The sequence below is a fragment of the Oncorhynchus mykiss genome, chromosome 3 (assembly GCF_013265735.2).
Source record: "Oncorhynchus mykiss isolate Arlee chromosome 3, USDA_OmykA_1.1, whole genome shotgun sequence".
Lineage (NCBI taxonomy): Eukaryota > Metazoa > Chordata > Actinopteri > Salmoniformes > Salmonidae > Oncorhynchus > Oncorhynchus mykiss.
In genome coordinates this window covers 58,032,063-58,058,539 of record NC_048567.1, presented here as the reverse complement: position 1 = coordinate 58,058,539, position 26,477 = coordinate 58,032,063, and the positions used below count along the sequence as shown (strand labels likewise).

At 41.0% G+C, this 26,477-nt stretch overlaps 1 protein-coding gene across 1 annotated transcript in view; it reads right to left on the bottom strand.

The window, feature by feature from the left end:
* Positions 1–18,683, bottom strand: part of LOC110504354 (low-density lipoprotein receptor-related protein 1B) — a 430,734-nt gene extending 412,051 nt beyond the window's left edge. The window contains exons 1-2 of the mRNA XM_036965026.1: positions 18,606–18,683; positions 17,733–17,895 (exon numbers count right to left, since the gene is read on the bottom strand). Of these exons, the coding sequence (XP_036820921.1) occupies positions 17,733–17,895; positions 18,606–18,683 (241 nt within the window). The remainder of the gene's footprint in view (positions 1–17,732; positions 17,896–18,605) is intronic.
* Between the last annotated feature and the right edge of the window lie 7,794 nt (positions 18,684–26,477).

The window sequence follows — 26,477 nt, the reverse complement described above, 5'->3', positions numbered from 1 at the left end:
GGAAACAGGGTCTTCTGTTTGCTTCATTAAATGAATCCCTTAGCACCACCACCTCCCCCATCATAATGCTGATACTGTATACTCACTAAAAAGCCACTTACTGTCTAGCTGTAAATTACATGTGGATTAGCTGACCTATCTACATAACATAAGCTTTAAGTCCTACAATGGAGAGCATTACTTCCATGCCTGTGTTGTGTAAAAGCACATCAATTCAATGCTGCAAAGGGCAATGCCATTTTCATGTTCTCTTCCTACCAATATATAAAAGCAAGGCTGCAAGCTACTACGGCTTTGACTGCATCTCCTCTCCTGAGAAAGAAAGGAAAGAGGAAAAGGAAAATAAGGAGGATGAGTTTTGGAGCTCTAATCCGTGGCTGTGCTGAGAAAGCCATTAGGTGACAGTAGAGCGGAGGATGGTCGGTAAGGGGCCTCACTATAATGAAGCACCTCATGTGTCCTCTGGGAAACACTAGCTACCGGGAGGAGACAACGCGATTGCATTGAGGCATATATAAAAATTAAGGAGGTTATCTGCAGAAAGGTCCACCGGGGGGGGGGGGGGGGGGGGGGGGGGGGGGGGTTGCTGGCTGGCTGCCATACCGAGAGACCATCCAAGGTGTTGGAATCTGTTGACAGTCATTTTAATCTGTGACAGACTGTCACTCCAAAATAAATCATACTTTCCCAAAGCTTCTCTGTCTGAAAATCCTGAACAATGCAGACTTGATGTGCTTGATACATCTGTCAGATTGACCGACCATCCCTGAGAAACTCATTACTACAGACCCTGAGAGCAGCACGCAGACAGACAAATTCACAGAATATAAATTGAATGCAATTTCATTCACTCAAGAAAATATTGTTGATTTAACTGCAAAGGATTTGTTCAAGTATCACAAACTAACTGTGTGGTCAGATTCATATCAGATTGTCATCTGCGAGAAAAGTCGTAAAGTGGCTATTCCAAAGGAACAGAGATTGAGTAGCCTAACTACAGTAGCAAGTGACATATATGTCACTCCTGCACAGGGGAATAGCCGTCAGTCATTGTTATAATGATGGCGTAGCGACACAAGGCATTCTAAAGGCAAAGCACTCCTGTATGTTTATCAAATTCATTGATAGCCATGAAGGAATTACCAACTTTTTCCAGAAGCTCAATGTACCAGTCGCATCAAATTATGGACTAGCCTAGTTAGAACAGCAATAGAACAGTACATAATCTAAATAGGCCAAAAAATCACTTTGAAGACCACAACAGTGAAATGATGGCGCCCTCTCTCCATCACCCAGTTTTTCATTTCTTGTTCGGAAACATTACAGTGGGATGAATTGGGCACATCAACATACTGTAGTAGGGTGAGACAAATCCCCTTAGAGAGGCTCCTAAGCTTTGAATGAAGCCCCAAATTCAAGCTCTTTCTGGAGATTTATGCTGTGAGGCTAGCTGCTTCATTGACTTAAGAGGAGGAGCATATTGGAATTCTCAAATTGGTCTTCACTTGGACATGTCCCTTAGAATTGTTCGGCCATGGAGGCTGGTTCTAGGTTGACACTTTGATGGTCAAAAATATTCAAACTACATTACTCATTCCCTATACAGATGACCTGTGAAATATAGTAAATGGTATTATTTTATTTTTGGCTTATACTTTATAGGCTACTTCTTATTTCAGCTACTGTATGATGTGGTCAATGAAATGCAGTCAGTGCTGCTTCCAGAATCATGTCACATACTATACTGGTCTGGACAGACGGGCTGTGCCCTGATCTGACCTCAAATGACTGACTGTCAGAGGGGCTGGCTTGCATGACGGCTGAGCTATCTAAAACGTCAGTACACTGGAGTCAGCATCTGATACCTACCAGACGTACTGTAGGCAGCCACTGCGTCACTAATCTCATCGGGGTGATATTGCACTGCCTTGTCTATCTTACTTGAAATATGAGTCAGAGTGTAATGTCTTCAGTGAGTTGGTCAATCTTATGTTCAAAATCAAGTTCGCCATTTTCACAGTGTGAAATGTCTGTAGTGTAGTGTACTTGGTGGCATTGTTCTAAAGGACTGATTTTAGATGCATAATCAGTATGAGTGGGTAGGGTTTGACCACATTAAGTTAATGGTCTAGGATCAGATGGCAATCTTTAAAGAGATGTTTAGAGGGCTCTGAAGTTCTGAAAATATTTCTCAACTGCTCCCATCAATATACTATGGCAGAAGTTGAAGTATCACTGAATCAAGCATTCATATTCATAACACCGACAAGTCATGAATGTACAACACCGTACCAAGAAGCAATAAGCATTAATTGCTTGTAGTGAATTGTATGTTTTTGGATTACACAGAAGGGAATCTCTCGAAACATCAACATCGAAACGGAAAATAATCACCCACAACTCAAAATGGGAAAACAGGCTACCTAAGTATGGCTCTCAATCAGAGACAACGATAGACAGCTGCCTCTGATTGAGAACCATACCAGGCCAAACACATAGAAAAAGAAAACCTAGACCTACAACATAGAATACCCACCCACATCACACCCTGACCAAACTAAAAATAGAAACATACAAAGCAATCTACGGTCAGGGCGTGACAGTCTCTCTCTCTCTCTCTTTCTTTCTCTAAATACTAATGAGAGCTTGGTGATTCTTCAGTGATGTGAACACAACAGGCACCACGTCAATGAAGTGATAAGCCATCGGTTGATTACAAGAAAACTGTCAGTTTGCTTCAGGTGATATCAGAACAATCAGGACAGATAATAATTTGTCAAACATCAAAAACTAATGGTGGTTGAGGGTTGCACAATGCACATTAACATTGGAAAGCCTTTACACGTAACAGATCAAAACATGAGAAAGGCCCATTTTCATAGCCGCAGGACAGTGACTGAGTCACCACACCAAAAATATAATTTACGGAGCGATCTGTTGCTGTGAACAATGTAATTGCCAATTAAGGTATAACATCAGCTCTGAGCAGAGTCATTGATTGTGAGGGTTTCCGTCAACTTGACAATAATTATTAATCAGCAGAAGAGGCGCTCGTCGTTCTCATCTCCTGACAAAATAAACTAATAAACAGATTATTTAATCTCCTCCATACTGAGAGCTTGTTCAGAGCTGCTATACAATCAGTGGTGGAGGAGGTGTCGTTTTTCCCCTCTCAGTTTGCTCCACCCCCTCACCTGTGATTGGATTACTTGCATCATGCCTTTGATTTTGTCCCCAGAAAGATAATTATTATCTTTGAAAGGGACAGAAGAGAAAAAAAGTGTGTGACCAGAGAGAGAGAGAGAGAGAGAAACAACAACATATATATCAACTAATTGCGAGGGCACTAGAACAGTCTACGGCCCGCCTCACCCTACTAGAATCTGAAGTTAAATGTCTACTGTTTGCTGATGATCTGGTGCTTTTGTCCCCAACCAAGGAGGGCCTACAGCAGCACCTATGTCTTCTGTACAGACTTTGTCAGACCTGGGTCCTGACAGTAAATCACAGTAAGACAAAAATAATGGTGTTCCAAAAAAGGTCCAGTTGACAGGACCACAAATACAAATTCCACCTAGACACTGTTGCTCTAGAGCACTCAAAAAACTACACATACCTCAGCCTAAACATCAGCACCACAGGTAACTTCCATAGAGCTGTGAACGATCTGAGAGACAAGGCAAAAGGAATATAACATTTTACATACCAATTAGGATCTGGCAAGAAATACTTGAATCAGTTATAGAACCCATTGCCCTTTATGGTTGTGAGGTCTGGGATCCGCTCACCAACCAAGAATTCACAAAATGGGACAAACACCAAATTGAAACTTGCATGTAGAATTCTGCAAAAACACCCAATAATGCACGCAGAGCAGAATTAGGCCGATACCCGCTAATTACCAAAATCCAGAAAAGAGACGTTAAATTCTACAACCACCTAAAAGGAAGCGATTCCCAAACCTTCCATTACAAAGCCATCACCTACAGAAAGATTAACCTGGAGAAGAGTACCCTAAGCAAGCTGGTCTTGGGGCTCTATTCACAAACATAAACAGACTCCACAGAACCCCAGGACAGCAACACAATTAGAACCAACCAAATCATGAGAAAACTAAAATGATTTACAATAAAACAGAGCAAACTAGACTGCTATTTGGCCCTAAACAGAGAGTACACAGTGGCAGAATACCTGAGCACTGTGACTGACCCAAAATTAAGGAAATCTTTGACAATGTACAGACTCAGTGAGCATAGCCTTGCGATTGAGAAATGCTGCCGAAGGCAGACCTGGCTCTCAAGAGAAGTATGTGCACACTGCCCACAAAATGAGGTGGAAACTGAGCTGCACTTTCTAACCTCCTGCCTAATGTATGATCATATTAGAGACACATATTTCCCTCAGATTCGAAAACAAATCCAATTTTAATAAACTCCAATATCTATTGGGTGAAATACCACAGTTTGCAATCATAACAGCAAGATTTGTGACCTGTTGCCAAAAGAAAAGGGCAACCAGTGAAGAACAAACACCACTGTAAATACAACCCATATGTATGTTTATTTATTTTCCCTTTTTTTTTCTTAACTATTTGCACATCGTTGCAACACTGTATATAGACATAATATGGCATTTGAAGTGTCTTTATTCTTTTTGAACTGTGAGTGTAATAATTACTGTTCACTTTTTATTGTTTATTTGCATCATGCCTTTGATTTTCTCCCCAGAAAGACAATAATTATCTTTGAAAGTGACAGCAGAGAAAATAAGGTGTGTGATTAGAGAGAGACAGAGACAGAGAAACATATACAGTTGAAGTCGGACGTTTACATACACCTTAGCCAAATACATTTAAACTCTGTTTTTCACAATTCCTGACATTTAATCTGAGTAAACATTCCCTGTTTTAGGTCAGTTAGGATCACCACTTTATTTTAAGAATGTGAAATGTCAGTATAATACTAGAGAGAATGATTTATATCAGCTTTTATTTATTTCATCACATTCCCAGTGGGTCAGAAGTTTACATACACTCAATTAGTATTTGGTAGCATTGCCTTTAAATTGTTTAACTTGGGTCCAACGTTTCGGGTAGCCTTCCACAAGCTTCCCACAATAAGTTGGGTGAATTTTGGCCGAATCCTCCTGACAGAGCTGGTGTAACTGAGTCAGGTTTGTAGACCTCTTTGCTCGCACACACTTTTTCAGTTCTGCCCACAAATTTTCTATAGGATTGAGGTCAGGGCTTTGCGATGGCCACTCCAATACCTTGACTTTGTTGTCCTTAAGCCATTTTGCCACAACTTTGGAAGTATGCTTGGGGTCATTGTCCATTTGGAAGACCCATTTGCGACCAAGCTTTAACTTCCTGACTGATGTCTTGAGATGTATCTTCAAGAAATCCACATTATTTTCCTCCCTCATGAAGCCATCTATTTTGTGAAATGCACCAGTCCCTCCTGCAGCAAAGCACCCCCACAACATGATGCTGCCACCTCTGGCATTCACAGTTGGGATGGTGTTCCACGGCTTGCATGCCTCCCCCTTTTTCCTCCAAACATAACAATGGTCATTATGGCCAAACAGCTCTACTTTTGTTTCATCAGACCAGAGGACATTTCTCCCAAAAGTGGCTTTTTTTATGGCGGTTTTGGAGCAGTGTTTTTTTCCTTGCTGAGTGGCCGTTCAGGTTATGTCGATATAGGACTCATTTACTGTGGATATTGATACTTTTGTACCTGTTTCCCCCAGCATCTTCACAAGGTCATTTGGTGTTGTTTTGAGATTGATTTGCACTTTTCGCACCAAAGTATGTTCATTTCTAGGAGACAGAGCGCGTCTCCTTCCTGAGCGGTATGACGGCTGCGTGGTCCCATGGTGTTTATACTTGCGTACTATTATGTGTACAGATGAAAGTGGTACCTTCAGGTGTTTGGAAATTGCTCCCAAGGATGAATCAGACTTGTGGAAGTCTACCACCGGGGGGGGAATCAGGGCTAGCAAGGCCTTCTCTGCTGGCCTAAACATCATCAGAATATAATTTTTTTTAAATATATTTTCCCACAAATATGTACTGTATTAAATTATTCCCCAGAGTAAGAGTTATACTCTTCATTTCATAGCTTTCCTCTTGGTTGCACTGCTTCCAGCCCCAGGTTGAGATTTGGAGGGCTGGTCTTTATGTTAGATCTTTTATCCAATCATATTCAGCCATCATGTGTTGCCAGGGGTCTAAAATCTGCCCTCGGGCCTTCAGAATCAACTAAATTTAGTGTCAACCAATCAGCTTTAGAGTTGGCTATTGTATGCCTGCTGGCTGGCTCCAGTGTTACACAGGAGCCAGCTAGCAGGCGTAGTGCGTGCACGTCTTTTGATTGGATTACCAATATTGAGAGGCAGGTCCTATATGGGCAGGTCTATGCAGAACCTCAGAACTAGGAAACTGAATTTGATAAACAAATTAATTTGCGTACTACTAAGCTGTTTTTTCAAACCACAATGGAGGAAGGAGGAGAAGATATCGATTTGGCCGAGGATATAATTATAACGCCATTCTCAAGACAAACTTTTCAAGAAAAGTTAGACATTGTCAGGAGAGGTCGCCCGACGCCGACGCTACAAAGCCTGTCACAGGCGGGAAAGGGGTTCGTTCGCCACTTTCAAAGTTCCAACTACGAGCGCTATAAATGGCTCACAGGCTCCGAGAAGCACTGCAAACTGTACTGCTGGGAATGCCTATTATTTGCAAGTGATCGATTTGGTGTTTGGAGCCACACTGGCTTTGCAAACTTGAGTTGTCTAACCAAGACAGCAACGAGACGCCAAAGTCCGGCTGGGCACTTACAAGCAATGGTGCTTTTGAAAACTTTTGGGGACACCCGAGTGGATCTACAGCTCAACGAACAAGCGCGCAGGGCAACAGAGCTGCACAATGAAAAGGTATAGTGTATGTGTCTAAATGTATAGTGTCTAGAGCCATGGCATCATAATGATGGTAATAAGAGGTGGATTAATTTGAGTGGGACTGTGTAGGACCTCACTGAAGGCCCAGGCCCCCAGGCCCACGGCACGCCACTGAAGTCTACACAGGTCTTGGCAGATTTCTTTTTATTTTCCCATGATGTCAAGCAAAGAGGCACTGAGATTGAAGGTAGGCCTTGAAATACATACACAGCTACACCTCCAATTGACTCAGATTATGTCAATTAGTCTATCAGAAGCTTCTACAGCCATGACATCATTTTCTGGAATGTTCCTAGCGTTTAAAGGCCCAGTCAAATTAGTGTATGTAAACTTCTGACCCACTTACGTACAGTAGTTCTTTATGTTTAGTTTAGAAAACGATCTCTCCACAGAAGCGACAGTTACAGGGATGGTAAAAACAGTTTCACTGCCGTAGCAACATCAGGGAAACTGTGCAGAAGGGAGTGTTGCTTCAAATACAGCAGTTCTGTAACCTATTTAATTGCGTGTCTCATTCTCCTTAATTGCCGGCCTCAACACGTTATGGAAAGAGATTAACTGTAAAGGAAGCTCTGGGGACAGGTCGTCTGGATTGTGGACAGCCAATAAATTGGCAGATGCAAACAGAGTATCATCTTTAGCGAACAACAGTTCTGTATGAACTAAAGTGTTTTGTAGTTCATACAGGTGAACAGGAGTTTGAGTGTGGTTGTAATATCAACAGTCCCTTATCTCTGGTATATCTTGGCATATATCATTCAAGAGTAAGTTTAGATTGTGTGCAGTGCAATGGACATAATATGCACAATGTCTCAGGAAAGACTGTCTTGGTTGAAAATACTCATAGAAAAAAGTCGGCCAGCAACCTGGACCTACATGCCGTGGCGAAAAAAATTGCACACGAAAAAGGAGGACTTCAGGAGATCAGGGGAGTCTCTCAAGTTGGATTTAATTTGATTAAATTGAATGTACCTTGACTATTGCTGCCCATTTGTGTAGGCTATTAGCCAGACAAAACCAGCTGAGTTCAACAATAAATAGTGGCTGAATGTATACCCAAGCCAACTACTTTTTTCCTCATTGTTAGGCTATTTGTTGAGTCATTTTAGTAAAACATATAAATAGCAGCTAAATTCGGTATCTACAGTGAATTCAAAAAGTATTCACACCCCATTACTTTTCCCACATTTTGTTGTGTCACAGTCTGAATAAAAAATGTATCAAATTGAGATTCTGTGTCACTGGCCTACACACAATACCATATAATGTCAAAGTGGAATTACGTAATTTTTTACAAATTATCCAACCCCTTTGTCTAAATAAGTTCAGTAGTCGCATAATAAGTTGCATGGACTCACTCTGTGTGCAATAATTGTGTTTCACATGATCTTTGAATGACTACCTCATCTCTGTACCTCACATACACAATTATCTGTAAGGTCCATTAGGGGTCTGGGACTATCTCGAAACCATGAGACAGTACGTCCACTTGCAACACTTGGCTTGCAACCCACACCCATCCCAGCCATTCTGATGCAATAATAACCAACCAAGCATGGGTGCATTTGTGTGTTTAATGCCCATAGACAGTAGTGCCTATGCATTCCCTATACATACTGTATCTTATTGAAATGCCTTGCACCTATCAAAATATTTTACTCCAATGGATCTCTCTCCTAGCAGTGACCATAGAAGACTAATATTTTAACTCAGAACCTCTTAAAAGGTTACGTCTTATGACTATGAGTAAAAACAAATTATTCAAAATATATATACAGTGATTGCCCAGTTTACCATTGTTGCTAAAGCATTCATATGATCAAGTCCATAAGGAAGATTACAGACAATTAAATTATGTAGATTATTTACAACGCCATTTTTGTATTTTTCTTATCACCCTGATTAAATGAAGGGCAGGGTAGCATGGAATTATTATTACTAATTATATTTATATGGTGGCATCACCAAATGGCCCTGGGTGACTCTCTCTCTGCTGTTGCTGAATGAGGATTGTTGGGTGTTGGATGAATCCCCCGCCTGTTCTCATTTCTGGGCAACTGCTGCAAGCATCGACCCCTGAGCCCTCTGCTCTGCCTGTGTCCTGTGCCAGGTGGCAGCTGGGAGGGATAGAGTCTCTCCAGCCAGGCTTAGCAGCCCTGGTCCCTGCTCCACATTACAGCCTGGTCCCTGGGCCACAGATACAACAATGCTATGGCACAGGGGCATGACATGAGCATGACTGACCTACAGGCCTGGATCTGTGTGTGTGTCTGTGTGTGTGTGTGTGTGTGTGTGTGTCTCTCTCTCTCACTCTCTCTCTCTCTCTCTCTCTCTTTCTCTTTCTCTTTCTCTTTCTCTCTCTCTCTCTCTCTCCAGGTGTCTATCTCCAGTATGGTGCATCAGGAGGTTATCCCCATGGTAACATCCTCCAGGGCAACAACAACTCTAACCCCTCTGCTACCGCGGTGACCGTACGAGGCAGTTAAAGGAGAAGGCCTATGGTCAACTACACAAACTAGTTTAAGGTTAGAGAAAAGGGCAACCTGCAGTGGTATTTCCTAAAGGGTAAAGCTTCATGTTCAGACTGAAATGTGTGGGAAACAAGATGAGAGAGCAGCATTTCACTCAGCCTCAGTGAGACCTGGCTGGCTCCTATAAGGTATGATGAGCACACAGTCACTAGCAGGCCTGCTCCTTGGGGTGCTTCCTCTCTGTGATCGCCGTTTTACCCTGTCAAACTGATGGACAGAGGGAGAGTACAGACTTTAGCCCCCTGAATGAGACACTTTCCCCAGCCGCAGCCAAGAAGAACTCTCCCTCTCAGGCCAGAAGCTAGCTGAGACTACTGAAGCAACACATCACATTCAGACAGCCACCACTTTTAAACCATTTTAGTCCTGATTGTCTTGTTGTTGTACAACAGATGATTATTACATGATCAGTACATGATTCTGTATGTCTTCCATATTCTGTCTCTAGTCTCTACTGGCTGCTGTCATTCGGTTTGCTTTGTATGTATTTGTATATGTGTGTTGTTTTTGTGGAAGGCAACAGTCAATGTACAATGTGTTATGCAATTTGTTCTGTTAACATATACAGTGCAGTAAATATACTATTCTATCTCATCTACCATTCCATGACCTTATCTTCAAATGAACTGATTCTGGTCATATTAGGGTTATTCCGTCACGGCTCTTTTCCTGCCCCCCGCTCCCCCTTTCCTGCCCTCCCCTTTCATCAGCATATTTGGCAATAAAACAGTTATTACTTTATCACATCAATAATTTAATTGTGCCTATTTTCCAAGTCAGCAGCCATCTCAGTAGCACTATCTGGCTTAGCCGGCAATTTGATACATGTCCTTAGAGGCAGGCCCCTTTTCAGTAGGAAACACTCATTGATTCATTAATCACATAACCAATTCTGTAACATTTCAGAAATATCGGATATTAAACCCCTCACCGATGAATAATTGAGTCAAATGAGTAGAATCAACACAAACAGATCATACGGGTCAAACACAAAGGCTCCTCCTCCGGCAGACTCAAATCAATCCAGTCAAGTCAATTATCCAGTGGATGGCTGGAGATCTTCCACCACGTCAGCCAATCTACAGCTAATTGAATTGTCATGTGTTAAGGCCATGCAGGGTGATACTGAGTTATCACAATCAAAATCCAATGGCTACAGAACCGCAATAGGACACTGTTATCGAACATGATTTTTCACACTTCTGAGCCGAACTGAACCAAGCCAAGCTGAGCAGTACACTGCTGGCCTTATTTGCTGTAACTGCTGAAAAGAACAATGTGAAAATTCAATATCCAAACCAGAAAAACACTGTTCGGGTCGGCAGTCGGAACTATAGTGTGAAGAGTGATGGGAGAAACCACTGTAGATATTGGTCAGCTGATTCCCCTTATACTTGAACCCTCTTGAAACAGGATGAAATAGAGCTTGTTGTCTCAGAGCAGTGAGTGCTGAAAGATAGTCTGATTTATAGAGGAAGAGATGAGGTAGTGGTTGGTCTAGTACTACTGCCTGAGAAGTGATTCATACAAATCCTGTATGGTCAACTCTGTGTATTTTAGTTGGCATCATTCATCCCCATGTCTCATGTTTATTGAACTTTGCCCCTCAAGCTTTAAGTTGGCTAGAAAACTAGGGAGAAGCATACTAACAGCTTGACTGTTAGGAAAAGGTGCAGAGGTGAGATAATGGCTTTGTTTCGCAGATGTTGAGACTTTGTTGAACCACACAAGATACAGTGGCAAGAAAAAGTATGTGAACCCTATGGAATTACCTGGACTTCTGCATAAATTGGTCATAAAATGTGATCTGATCTTCATCTAAGTCACAACAATAAACAAACACAGTCTGCTTAACCTAATAACACATAAACAATTATACATTTTCATGTCTTTATTGAACACACGGTGTAAACATTCACAGTGCAGGGTGGGAAAAGTATGTGAACCCTTGGTTTTAATAACTAGTTGACCATACTTTGGCAGCAATAACCTCAACCAAACATTTTCTGTAGTTGCGGATCAGACCTGCACAACGGTCAGCAGGAATTTTGGACCATTCCTCTTTACAAAACTGTTTCAGTGGTATGAATCGCTCTCTTGAGGTCATGCCACAGCATCTCAATCGGGTTGAGGTCAGGACTCTGACTGGGCCACTCCAGAAGGCGTATTATCTTCTGTTGAAGCCATTCTGTTGTTGATTTACTTCTGTGTTTTTTGTCGTTATCCTGTTGCATCACCCAACTTCTGTTGTGCTTCAATTGGCCGACAGAAAGCCTTACATTCTCCTGCAAAATGTCTTGATAAACTTGGAAATTAATTTTTCTGTCGATGATAGCAATCTGTCCAGGCCCTGAGGCAGCAAAGCAGCTCCAAAGCATGATGCTCCCTTCACCATTCTTTATTGTTGGGATGAGGTTTTGGTGTTGGTGTGCTGTGCCTTTTTTTCTCCACACATATAGTGTTGTGTGTTACTTCCAAACAACTCAACTTTAGTTTCATCTGTCCACACAATATTTTGCCAGTAGCGCAGTGGAACATCCAGATGCTCGTTTACGAACCTCAGACATGCAGCAATGTTTTTGTTGGACAGCAGTGGCTTCTTCCGAGGTGTCCTCCCATGAACACCATTCTTGTTTAGTATTTTACATATAGTTGACTCGTCAACTGAGATGTTAGGATTTTCCAGAGATTTCTTTAATTATTTAGCTGACACTCTAAGATTCTTCTTAGCCTCATTGAGCATTCTGCGCTGTGCTCTTGCAGTCATCTTTGCAGGACGGCCACTCCTAAGGAGAGTAGCAACAGTGCTGAAATTTCTCCAGTTATAGACAATTTGTCTTACCGTGGACTGATGAATATCAAGGCTTTTAGAGATACATTTTTCTAACCCTTTCCAGCTTTATGCAAGTCAACAATTCTTAATCTTAAGTCTTCTGAGATCTCTTTTGTTAGAGGCATGGTTCACATCAGGCAATGCTTCTTGTGAATAGCAAACTCAAATTTTGTGAGTGTTTTGTTATAGGGCAGGGCAGCTCTAACCAACATCTCCAATCTCGTCTCAATGATTGTACTCCAGGTTAGCTGACTCCTGACTCCAATTAGCTTTTGGAGAAGTCATTAGCCTAGGGGTTCACATACTTTTTCCAATCTACACTATGAATGTTTAAATTATGTATTCAATATAGACAAGAAAAATACATGAATTTATGTGTTAATAGTTTAAGCAGAATGGGTTTGTCTGTTGTTGTCACTTAGATGAAGATCAGATATGACCAATTTATGCAGAAATCCAGATCATTCCAAAGGGTTCACATACTTTTTCTTGCCACTGTATATAGTGGTAGATTAAATATAGTCTTTGGAATTTATTCAGTTAAGCTGACACTGCGGAAAGCCATTTTATGTAAACATCACATTGTGTCAGCAGTAATAAGAAAATCTGTTTGATTTGTTTACTCAGTAAACATTCTCATCATATACATGTCAATGCTACAAATTCGATTTTATAGGCAAAGCCCACTGCAGTGCAAATCTGTTATAAAGAGAACTTAAATGACCAAGACAAGACATTCTATCCAATTCTTTCAGCATCCAGTAACCACATCCAGACCATAACAAGCCATCTGGGAGCACCTGACTGTCAATGCCTGCTCACATACCCTGGGGCCATGGGGTATTCTATCTCTAGCCTAATCCTGTGTAGAACTGAGGAGTCCACTAACAATTGCACTTAACTGATAGAATTGGATAGAATGTCTTGTCTTGGTCATTTAAGTTATCTTTATACCATATTTGTACTGCAGTGGGCTTTGCCTATAAAATCGAATTTGTTCCATTGACATGTACACTACCGGTCAAAAGTTTTAGAACACCTACTCATTCAAGGGTTTTTCTTAATTTTGAAGAATCTCAAATATAAAATATATTTTGATTTGTTTAACACTTTTTTGGTTACTACATTATTCCATATGTGTTATTTCATAGTTTTGATGTCTTCACTTTTATTATACAATGTAGAAAACAGTCAAATAATGAAAAACCCTGAATGACTAGGTGTTCTAAAACTTTTGACCAGTAGTGTACTCCCTGTTCAACCACGAGTGCGTGGCCAAACACGACTCCAACACCATCATTACGTTTGCTGATGACACAACAGTGTTGGCCTGATCACCGACAACGATGAGACAGACTATAGGGAGGAGGTCAGAGAACTGGCAGTGTGGTGCCAAGACAACAACCTCTCTCTCAATGTGAGCAAGACAAAGGAGCTGATCATGGACTATAGGAAAAGAACATTGACCGGGCTGTAGTGGAGCAGGTCGAGAGTTTCAAGTTCCTTGGTGTCCACATCACCAACGAACTATCATGGTCCAGACACACCGAGACAGCCATGACCGTAATGCGCTACAGAGGGTAGTGTGTACAGCCCAGTATCTCACTGGGGCCAAGCGTCCTGCCATCCAGGACCTATATAATAGGCGGTGTCAGAGGAAAGCCCATAAAATTGTCAGAGACTCCAGTCACCCAAGTCATAGACTGTTTTCTCTGCAACCGTACGGCAAGCGATACCGGAGCTCCAAGTCTAGGACCAAAAGGCTCCTTAACAGCTTCTACCCCCAAGACATAAGACATTGACCCTCCCTCCATTTGTTTTGTACACTGCTGCTACCCGATGTTTATTATCTATGCATAGTCACTTCACCACTACCTACACACAAATTACCTCAACTAACGTGTACCCCTAGCACACTGACTCGGTACCGGTACCTCCTGTATACAGCCTCGTTATTGTTATTTTATTGTGTTACTTTTTATATATTTTTTTACTTTAGTTTATTTGGTAAATATTTTTATAACTCTTCTTGAACTGCAATGTTGGTTAAGGGCTTGTAAGTAAGCATTTCACGGTAAGCTCTACACTTTTTGTATTTGGCGCATGTGACAAATAAAGTTTGATTTGATTTGATGAGAATGTTTACTGAGTAAACCAATTAAACTGAGATCACCTGATGCAGAGGCCTTGACTTGCTATGTCATTTTGAAACAGGATAGGGTTGGGTGGTTCTCCTAGAAAGCCATAACAGCCAGCACATTTTACAGAAATGTTTTCCATCCATCCGGACAAATATGTAAACCAGCTATGAAAACAGAAGTGGGTCCAGCCTAAGAGCCTCAGAGGGTCAAGAGTAAAACACATCCGTTTCCTTGGAAAGTCTCCTTGCAGATCATGTAACGCAACCATACAGTAAGGTGACACTGATAATCTCTAGGAGACCCTTTCGGTCATAAACAAAACAGATTTTTATGGGCTACTGTCACCACAGAAAACAAAAAAGAAAACAACAAGTATAAATATATTTCAGAAACATACTGTAAATGTTTAGAGAGAGATATATGGCTATACACTGATTGTACAAAACATAATTGTATCAGTGTAGTCATAGATATTTGCTGTTATGACTTATCTCACTATATTCAATATTTTACATTACAATATACACTGAGCGTACAAAACATTAGAAACACTTGCTCTTTCCATAATGAATCCAGGTGAAACTATGATCCCTTATTGATGTCATCTGTTAAATCCACTTCAATCAGTGTAGATGAAGGGTAGGAGACAGGTTAAAGAAGGATTTTTATGCCTTGAGATAATTGAGACATGGATTGTGTATGTGTGCCATTCAGAGGGTGATTGGTCAAGACACAATATTTAAGTGCCTTTGAATGGGGTATGGTAGCACCAGTATAAGTGTGTCAAGAACGGCAAAGCTACTGAGTTTTTCATGCTGAAAAGTTTCCAGTGTGTATCAAGAATGGTCCACAACCCAAAGGACATTCAGCCAACTTGACACAATTGTGGGAAGCATTGGAGTCAACATGAGCCAGCATTCCTTTGGAACGCTTTCGACAGCTTGTAGAGCCATGGCCCAACGAATTGAGGCTGTTCTGAGGGCAAAAGGGGGGTGCAACTCAATATTAGGAAGGTGTTCCTTATGTTTTGTACACTCAGTGTATTTAATGCTATATATATCTGGATGTAGACTTCTGATTTACTGATTTATATTCATCAACAGGAGTACCTCCCATCCTACTGGATGATAGTCCAGCATAGAAGCATGATGCTCAGATAGATAACATCTCATCTAATTAGCCCCTGAAGGAAACCTTACTAATGTCATTAGATTACATTAGGGAAGCATTGCATCCAACCTGTGTATTTAACCATACAACCATAGCCATGGTAAAAGGGGTCATACATTTCAAACAACCTTGAGCTGTTTGTATGTGGTGATGGTTATCTACTGTGGCAGACACCACAGGAGATCAAGGGTACTGTGATAAAATAAAGGCAGGTTAGTATGGACTATAGCTACCTCCTCTCCTCAACTCTCATCATGTCATTGTGTCTGCTCAGCATTGTACTGCTAGTCCCTGGCCTCTGCTCAATGTTAAATGGCAGGGACTGATTTAGGAAAAAGTACCTAATGGCATAAAAAAATAGGTTTAAAAAAAAGTATCATACCTTTCTTTCCCAAGACGAATACCAACAAGAAAATACTTGGTATTCTTCTGAGTAAAACTATTAGCCTACAGTAATTTCAAATCAAAACGTAAACCCCAAATTACTTTACCTATCTGGTATTGTGCACAGGCATGCTTACGGTCTATTAAATCCAAAATGGCATTTTATCTTTACTTTTTTATGGATAAGTTCCTCCATCTCTCCCATGAATAATTAATTCTACAGAAGTATTCCCAGGGGATACCAGACCAGTTCACAGTTTTTTTTATGAAACTAACTGGATTTCACTCAAGCTATTCTAATAGCCATATATGTCTGATATCCTCAGTGAGGCAGGTATAAGACTATTTGATGTGCAGACCTGAACTACATGAAAGCACGCAATAGTATGGTGAAATAGATTCAATCTCAGCAACAACATTTTAGATGGTGCGTGTGTGTGTGTGTGTGTACGTGTGTGTGTGTATGTGTGTATGTGTGTGTGTGTGTGTGTGTGTGTGTGTGTGTGTGTGTGTGTGTGTGTGTGTGTGTATGTGTGAGAGAGAGTCTGCGTGTATGCCGTTTTTTTTATTGAATTGGAAAGAAATCCATGCTGAAGTTTAGTCGCACTTGAAACACTTTGCAAAGCCTATAACACCGATTCCTTCACGTTGAGATGTCTTAGTCGTAGCAGCGGCGCAATGCTGACAACCTCAAACTCTGCATTATATATTTTTTTATCTGAGCAGTAGGGCGTCCAAGGGGAGTTGGCACTTTAAATTATTTTCATTTCAAAGACTAAAGTAAACATTGTTTCGTTCACCTGCTGTGATTACCTGCCATAGGCTTTATTCTACTTCCATCGTTTCCACGCTCTGTTGGGGGTATTGATGACGTTTTCTATATTTATATTGCCTGCCCCTCAACAGATCAACTAGACTATCTATAGCAACAAAGTAAAACAAAAGATGAGCTGAAAAGTAGAACATTTATCTTAGAGAGCATTACAAACACCTAATTGATCAGTTGACAGATGGATGGGCATATCCCAATTTCATTCTTCAATTCACTCACTTTCTTCATTCATTTCCCAGTTTATGTCATTGTTGCGCACAACACATTTGAACAACCCATCTAAACGCAACATCCATGTATAGGCTACTTTATGTCAATAAACTTTACTACAAGTCAAGGCTCCTGCCAAAATCACCAGTTTTTGGACGAGAATTTTGGAAAGGTAACACATAATTATTTTGCACCGTGTTGGTGTCACTGCATGGCATGTCGCGGGCTGCATTCTACAACAACCTAGGCTACAGGCTACCGTACAGCATAGGTCTCCATGGACAATATTCCACGAACTATGATTTAGGGTAGGCTACTTATGATGCTCAACTTCCGCATTTAGTTATAGCCTATTACATCATCATTCTGAATAGAAATAGACCATACACAAATGTCAACCCATCATTTTGACTAAATTATTCCGATGGCATGGGGATGAATGGCATTCGCATTTGCACCACCTTCGCCAGAATCATGGTGGGCAATTTCGAGAATATTTCATCTACGATGCTGACTAGTAAAACTAACATTATGTTGCAACATAATGTTAGTAAACTGAATTATTCCGTTATCCCGGCCATGCACCGGTATGGTAAAGAGTGAACCAGCGAAGTTTGATCGGACTGTGCATCTCCCATACCCACCAGCTGCTACCCTGCTTCTCTTACCTTGTTCTGCATCCACGTCTGTCAGGGTCTTCACGCACGAAAATAATCCCGATATGGTGAAAAAGGCGATTAGAAATGTGGACATCGTTGCGGAGTGAGGGCTGAAGAGCCACAGCACTTCTCTCACGCGAGTCCAGGAGAGCCCCCCTAATCGAGCGCCGTTCTTCAGGGATGCCAAGAGGAATCTGTTTGCGGAACGGACCAGCAGCACTCCCTCACTCCGTACATTCACATTGATCAGTAGGTCTCTGCTAGGTGTTCAGCTAAACGGACGTACGACAGACAGTAAGAGATGGAGAGAGCGACGAGAGAGGGGAGGAAAAGAATGGAAGGCGGGGTGGGAGGATACAGAATTTGCGCGTCTTGGCTTTTTAAAACGCATAGAAGTGTGTCTAATATTACTTAGCATCGAACCATTGTGTCACAAGATGGAAATCCGTCAATGGCTCATGGTTAGTGTTAGTGTTTGCACCACCATGTGTCTATAGTTTTGGATGCGTTTTGATCACCCATTCCCCATAAAACAATATTATTGATTGGCTATTTTATAAATTGTATTTGATCATTAGCCCGGGTACCATCATTATCAGTTTAAGGAAGTTTCGGGTAGATGCGATCCACCCAAGCCTTATGGTCTACATGGTTTTCAATGAGCAAAATGTTATTTTCCCATAAATTGAAGAGGACATTTGATACATGCAAACATGACTAAATGATTACTTATAGTTGCATATTACACGTGGATACATGTTTGACTTGTAGAATTAAGGTAGCATTAGGCAGAGATGGAGTCATGGGAATAAAGTAGCCTACATATCTCCTGGGTTTGACATTGATAAAACATTCCAGGGCTTTAGATTTCACCTGGATTACCTTTTGGATCTTCCCCATCTCTCCTGTGGGGTTGGTCTCCTCTCCTCCATACCTCTCAGGGATTCCGTAAAAGGTCATCTTGCCCACCACCAGTAGGCCCACATATCCATGGGCTCAGGGTTTCATGGTCTCAAACCATATGCTTGGGTGGTTCTACCATAATTTTCCAGAATGGGTAAATAATACATATGTAGTATTTTACACTTAAATGACATTGTTAAATGTAATAAAATTTTGGAAATGACTAGTGGGTTACTAGAGATAACTCCAACAGTGCGTTGTTGGCCCTACCACTCAACCTGTTGTGGGGTTGGACTCTTCTCCGTATACAGTACCCCTCTGATACAGTACCCCTCTGATGCTGTAGAATGGTCATCTCCACCACCCAAACAGTAGATCCACATATTCATGCGCTCATATGATGAATATACTTAAATGTAATACAATTGTAAAAATTACTAGTGGGTATAGTGTTAACTCTAATGGTGCAGTGTAGGCCCTATACCAGTCTTTACTAACAGAATATGAAGCAAACATACATCATTTTCAACTGTAGAATGGTTTAGACCTCATCTGACATGTTTTCTGAGTTTTCTAGAAGACAGACAGGTGTCTGAGACAAATCTGTAACACAAGGAGGTAGCCACTGTTAACTGGAGGTGCTCATTATCTATTGAAGTCGGCCCGCACACTGCACTAAACAGCCCAAGGCTAGCCCAATGGACATGTTTCTCTGTTCTGCTACATCCCTTCCAAAGCACTGACTTGCAGCTTTGAAGCTTAAACCATGATCCTTCACATTCAGTATTCACTAGGGGAAAGAGAGCTGAGAGCAGAGAGCTCTACTGCTCTTTCAACCACAACAATACAGTGTTTTTTATAGGTTGGATATTATGAAGTGAAGCCGGACCTCATGTCTTACATCAGTAAACCAAATAACTTGAAAGCATGTTTCCTAAATGTAAATTCAACAATAGTGTCTGTAAACCAATTGACTGTTTGAATAGATGCTTGACATTTTTAGTAACGTTATAACACATTTAATATCACAGTTATTATTTATAATTCAAACATTATTGACAATTCATTTCACAAATTGCTGATTGAATATGCATCATTCAGCATGTATCATACATCACATATAATTACATTTTTGTGCATTTCATTAGTTTCCCTACATATACATGTTCTAAAGACATATTATAATTCAATTACTTTTTTCCTGCATTGACACTGGTGACCACTATTGAGAGACCCTCATTATTTCAGAAAACACCTCATGTGTATTAATCTATTCCCTGCTAGAAAAAAACATATCTGCAACCAACTGTCTGCCTGTCATGTCAGCCTCACCTACTAATTAGCAACACTAACACCTATAGAATCATGTCAGCTTCGACATAAAGCACTTACACTAATAATGATGACAGCCATGTACTGGGAGGGCTTGCACCTGTCAATAAGTGTAATGCTCACTCTGGACCTGGCTGCCTAGCTACAGAGCACATCTGTCAGAGAGCATCTCAACACCCAATGGCACCGTGGTGTGTCGTGAGCATCATGGCTTTTCGAACTAGGCTTCTAGAAGGGCACACTTATCTTCCTCTCTTGCATCACGTCACTCACGTGTCCTCCACCGACACAAACAGGGAGCTGCTCTCCTGTCTGCCATGCACTCAAACATGCAAACAACATGACCCAAGGTCATACATGATGGAGTCATGGGGTTCGTATGGAGATGAGTAATGTGTGGTTTCCAGTACCATGCCCTTTGAGCCACCTTCTGTAAGTGACTTGAGGGATGCAGTCTGCAGTATACATTATTGCCATTCCATGACTAGCTACCTTCTCAGGTGTATTGTGCATAACCTCTGACATCTTACACTTACTCAGTATAGTAAATATTTAAGATCATAAGGTAACTTCAAAATGATTAGCAAGTTACCTTTGGCCCATCCGTTCCTGGCTATCTCCTGTTATTGTCAGACTCCTCTTCAGCTCAATACTGCTCTAATATGTATGTCCAGCCGCTTCATGTAAAATGCTGCTCAATGGCTGAACATAGTGTCTTTCAGAAGAACTGTGGATAAGAAAAGAGCATTTGAGTTTGCAGAACAAAAATGAACAGAAAACTTTAAATTGCCAACTGTTTATATTGACACACATTTGATGGAAGAGCAGAGCTTTAGTGTAAGTGGATGGGCTATTAGGGGTACACCGAGGCCAGTGTTGTTGTGTTGTGCACAGCAGTCCTGCTGAAAATGGCAAAATGCCAATGAAGCATCACACAGACAGACAGAGAGAGAGAGAGAGAGAGAGAGAGCGAGAGAGAGAGAGAGCGAGAGAGAGAGAAAAAGTGAAAGGAGAGAGAGGGAAAGACAGCACTTACATGACATCAACCACTTAGATGACAGCAATTTGGTGGATGAATCACCTCACTCATGTGTCAGATTGAAATGAATTGGGCTTTTCACTAGATGTGGACAATACACAGCAACACAGCAGGGCCTTGGGGGGCATAGCAAAATGTTGAGAACAAAATGAACGTCTCCATTGCTTCTTCAGTCATGTTATGAAATGCTTGTGTGTGTTTGTGTGTGTGTCTGCAAACGATGGGGATAAACCACTATCAAAATGATTTAAGGGTCTACACCCAGAGTCAGTCTGTCATAAATAAAACTCTGACTTGTTTTCATGTTCTCTCCACTGTAGAAACACTGCTAAGGTGTCTTTGAATTTACAGTTTGGAAAACCATCCACAGCACCTCCATTTTTATTCAATCAACATATTCAACAAACAACACACAGACATCGACTTATTGTGCCAATTAATTTATTTGACATTTTCATAAATATTGTCACCAAGGAATAACATATAATTGCATATGATTACAAAAATATAATTTGCACAATTTAGTAAAACTGTGATATCTCTGAGCCTGGTGCAGTTGTTTTAATACACAGAGCAATCTCAAGGTAATTACTTTGGTTATAACGGAAACAAGATGTGACAACCTCTCAATTTATTCAAGGAATAAACAATAATATGTTTTTGGCAGGCAGAGCATAGTGACATCAAACTACTGGAGCGCCACAGTACAACCAAACACTGTCTCTCTATTCTGAGTTAAGCCTACACCTTTGAATTTCCAATCAATACAGTAATGCCATGGAACATGCACTCGATAGAAGATGCACACCAAACGCATGCACAAACACACACACACACACACACACACACACACACACACACACACACACACACACACACACCATGCACACACAAGCACGCTTCTTGCATGGTTGAAAATGCTCTGTGATATGTTTAACTTACTACTGCCATCTAGAGAACAAGAGACTCTTGCTTATTTGCAGCTCCTTACAATTAGTTTGGAGAATAAATTATTGTGGTCACAGTAACCCTCCCCCCAAATGATTATAATTTCGTATTTATGATATTGTGAAAACATATTTCCAAAAATAGATTCAGGAATTGTATTATTCTGTGATATACTGTATGAAGTTTGGTTGACCATGAAAAGACAACGACACATACTTACTACCTACAGTATATCCACATGTCATGACAACAAAACAAATCACTGTCTCTCTGCCTGTCTGCCTGGCTCAGTTTTAGGTCCCTCTCCAATAAACCGCCTGGGTCCCAGAGGAGCAGAGAACCAGATGAGCAGAGCTCACAGATGGAGCCTCAATTACTCAGCTCACTATCGGGACCCACTCTGACCAAATAATGAACACCATCTTAGCCTGCGGGGGGTGGAAGAGAGGGGGGGTGTAGGGGGGAGTGGAAGTGAGGGAGTGGATGGTTTGCCCAGAAACACACATATAGGGATGGACGTACGCACACACACATGCACACACATGCACACACACAGAGGCACACACATGCACACATGGACGCACACACACTTCAGCTGTCAAAACCTGGGCTTCAGAGATCCTGCTGGTTGACTTAAGAGAAGGGAAAAGAAGCTGTGCCGGTGGCTGAGAGAAGCAGGTTGCTGGAGTGATATCCTGGTAGGCAGGTTGCTCTGTAACCTCAGGAGGCCATGGTGTGTGGCGCGCGCGCGTGTGTGTGTGTGTGTGTGTGTGTGTGTGTGTGTGTGTGTGTGTGTGTGTGTGTGTGTGTGTGTGTATACATGCGTGCCTGCATGTGTGTGTGTCTGTGCGTGTGTGCATCTGTCTACTGGGTGGGGACCAGGGGAGCAGACAGAAGAGAAGCAGAAACTATACTGTAGCTGCTGGATTCCTGACTAATGTGTCTCCACTGATTGAGATTAAGAGCTATTAGATGTTTTAGCTGGAGGGGTCAGCATCAGCATTGTCAGTTAGTCAGCCAACCAACCAACTCACCTCAGTCCACCTCAGTCCACAACCCTGTACAACCCCTCTAACACAATACACATAATATGACTCCCTTAATTAATAGGATATGAACTAAGGCAGGTTAAAACATGAAAATAATCAGTATCATGTTAATTTACAATGCGTAAAATACCAGGTATTTACTCAGGAAGTAAATGGTAAAAAGATAATTGCACAATAATCTCTGAACTAATTGTTTGTTTCTTTAAGAAAAATTAAGTATTAGTGCATGTTTGTTCAGAAGGAAGTAAACATGTGTCCATCAATGTATAGTATCTACTCAATGTTTGTATTGTGTTGTTGTGCCCTGACATTATTCATTTAACGTGTCCTTTGTTTATTTTCTACAGTTAGGAGGCATCCCCTGTCTCTAACACACACACACACCGTCTCTAACTCATACTGACAGACCTCCTTCATGGAGCTCCCTTTCAGAGTCTGTGGCAGACGGCCCAGGCCTACATAACACACACATACATACACACATGCATACATAAACACACACATACATACACACACATATATACACACACATACATACATACACAAACATACATACATGGCTGGGGGCAGTATTGAGTATCTTGGATGAATAAGGTGCCCAGAGGTGCCCAGAGTAAACTGCCTCCTACTCAGTCCCAGAAGCTAAGATATGCATCTTATTATATATATTATTATTTTCTATATTTGGATAGAAAACACTCTGATGTTTCTAAAACTGTTTGGATGATGTCTATGAGCATAACAGAAGTCATATGGCAGGCAAAAACCTGAGAAAAAATCCAACCAGGAAGTGGGAAAGCTGAGGTTTGTCATTTTTCAACTCATTCCCTATTGAAGATACAGTGGGATATTGGTCATGTTGCACTTCCTAAGGTTTCCACAAGATGTCAACAGTCTTTAGATCCTTGTTTGATGCTTCTACTGTGAAGTTGGGGCGAATGAGAGGGGAATGAGTCAGGGCTCTGGCAGAGTGCCATGAGCTCGTGACGCTCGTTCACGTGAGAGCGAGCTCTGTTCCATTGCATTTCTACAGACAAAGGAATTCTCCGGTTGGAACATTATTGAAGATTTATGTTTAAAACATCCTAAAGATTGATTCTATACTTCGTTTGACATGTTCTTAAGGACTGTAACGGAACTTTTTGACTTTTTGTCTGCTCGTGCATCATGAATTTGGATTTGTGAACTGAACGCGCTAACAAAAAGAGGCATTTGGACATAAAGATTAACTTTATCGAACAAATCAAACATTTATTGTGGAACTGGGATTCCTGGCAGTGCATTCTGATGAATATCATTAAAGGTAAGGGAATATTTATAATGCTATTTCTGACTTCTGTTGACTCCAACATGGCGGATATCTGTTTGGGTTGTTTTGGTCTCTGAGCGACATACTCAGATTATAGCATGGTGTGCTTTTTCCGTAAAGTTTTTTTCAAATCTGACACAGCGGTTGAATTAAAGAGAAGTGTATCTAAAGTTCCATGTATAACACTTGTATTTTCATCAACGTTTATGATGAGTATTTCTGTAAATTGATGTGGCTCTCTGCAAAATCACTGGATGTTTTTGGAACTACTGAACATAACGCGCTAATGTATACTGAGATTTTTTTATATAAATATGAACTTTATCGAACAAAACATACATGTATTGTGTAACATGAAGTTCTATGAGTGTCATTTGATGAAGATCATCAAAGGTTAGTGATTCATTCTATCTCTATTTCAGATTTTTGTGACTCCTCTCTTTGGCTGTAAAATGGCTGTGTTTTTCTGTGACTTGGTTCTAACATGGACCTAACATAATCGTTTGTGGTGCTTTCGCCGTAAAGTCTATTTGAAATTGGACACAGTGGTGGGATTAACCTAGCGGAACCCCTCGACATCATTCCGCTGAAAAGGCAGCGTGCGAAATTCAAAAATAAGTCCAATACAGCAAATGAAAGATAAACATCTTGTTAATTACCCATCGTGTCCGTTTTCAAAAATGCTTTACAGCTAAAGCACAACATATGATTATGTTAGATCACCGCCAAGTCAAAAAAACACACAGCCATTTTTCCAGCCATAGATAGGAGTCACAAAAAGCAGAAATATAGATACAATTAATCACTAACCTTTGATTATTTTCATCAGATGACACTCATAGGACATCATGTTACACAATACATGTATGTTTTGTTCGATAATGTGCATATTTATATCCAAAAATCTCAGTTTATATTGGCACCTTACGTGCAGTAATGTTTTGATTCCAAAACATCCGGTGATTTTTCAGAAATTCTCATAATAAACATTGATAAAAGATACTAGTGTTATTCACAGAATTAAAGATAGACTTCTCCTTAATGCAACCGTGGTGTCAGATTTTTAAAAAACAGCCAGAGGAATATCCGCCATTTTGGAATCAACAAAGTTAGAAACAACACCATAAATATTCACGTACCTTTGATGATCTTCATCAGAAGGCACTCTCAGGAATCCCAGTTTGACAATAAATGACTGATTTGTTCCATAAAGTTCCATCATTTATGTCCAAATAGCCACTTGTTGTTAGCGTGTTCAGCCCAGTAATCCATCTTCATGAGGCGCAGGCACACCATCCAGACAAAAACTCGAAAAGTTCCGTTACAGTCCTTTAGAAACATGTCAAACAGTGTAGGGAATCAATCGTTAGGATGTTTTTAACATAAAACATCAATAATGTTCCAACCGGAGAATTCCTTTGTCTGTAGCACTGCAATGAAAAGTAACGCTGTAGGAAGCACGCGTCATGAGACCAAGGCTCTCTGCCAGATCACTGACTGAAAGAGGTCTCATGAGCCCCTCCTTTATAGTAGAATCCTCAAACTAGTTTCTAAAGACGGTTGACATCTAGTGGAAGCCCTAGGAAGTGCAACCTCATCTATATCTCAATGTGTATTCGGAAAGCCAAACTTTGAAAAACTACAAACCTCAGATGTCCCACTTCCTGGTTGGATTTTTCTCAGGTTTTCGCCTGCCATATGAGTTCTGTTATACTCACAGACATCATTCAAACAGTTTTAGAAACTTCAGAGTTTTTTCTATCCAATACTAATAATAATATGCATATATTAGCATCTGGGACAGAGTAGGAGGCAGTACACCCTGGGCACACTATTCATCCAAAAGTGAAAATGCTGCCCCCTATCCCAAAAAGGTTAACAAGAAGTGTTTCTTTAAAATGGTGTGAAATACTTGTATGTTTGAGGAATTTTAATTATGAGATTTCTTTTGTTTGAATTTGGCGCCCTGCACTTTCACTGGCTGTCATATCAATCCCGTCAGCGGGATCTCAGCCCAAAGAGGTTTTAGAGCAGTTGGAGGCCACGGAAGGAGTGTTGTGTGGCATTGAAGCTCGTTTGGAGGTTAGTTAACACAGAAGGGCCAGATGTATACAGAATGGTGTCATCTGCGTAGAGGTGGATCAGGGAATACCCTGCAGCAAGAGCGACATCGT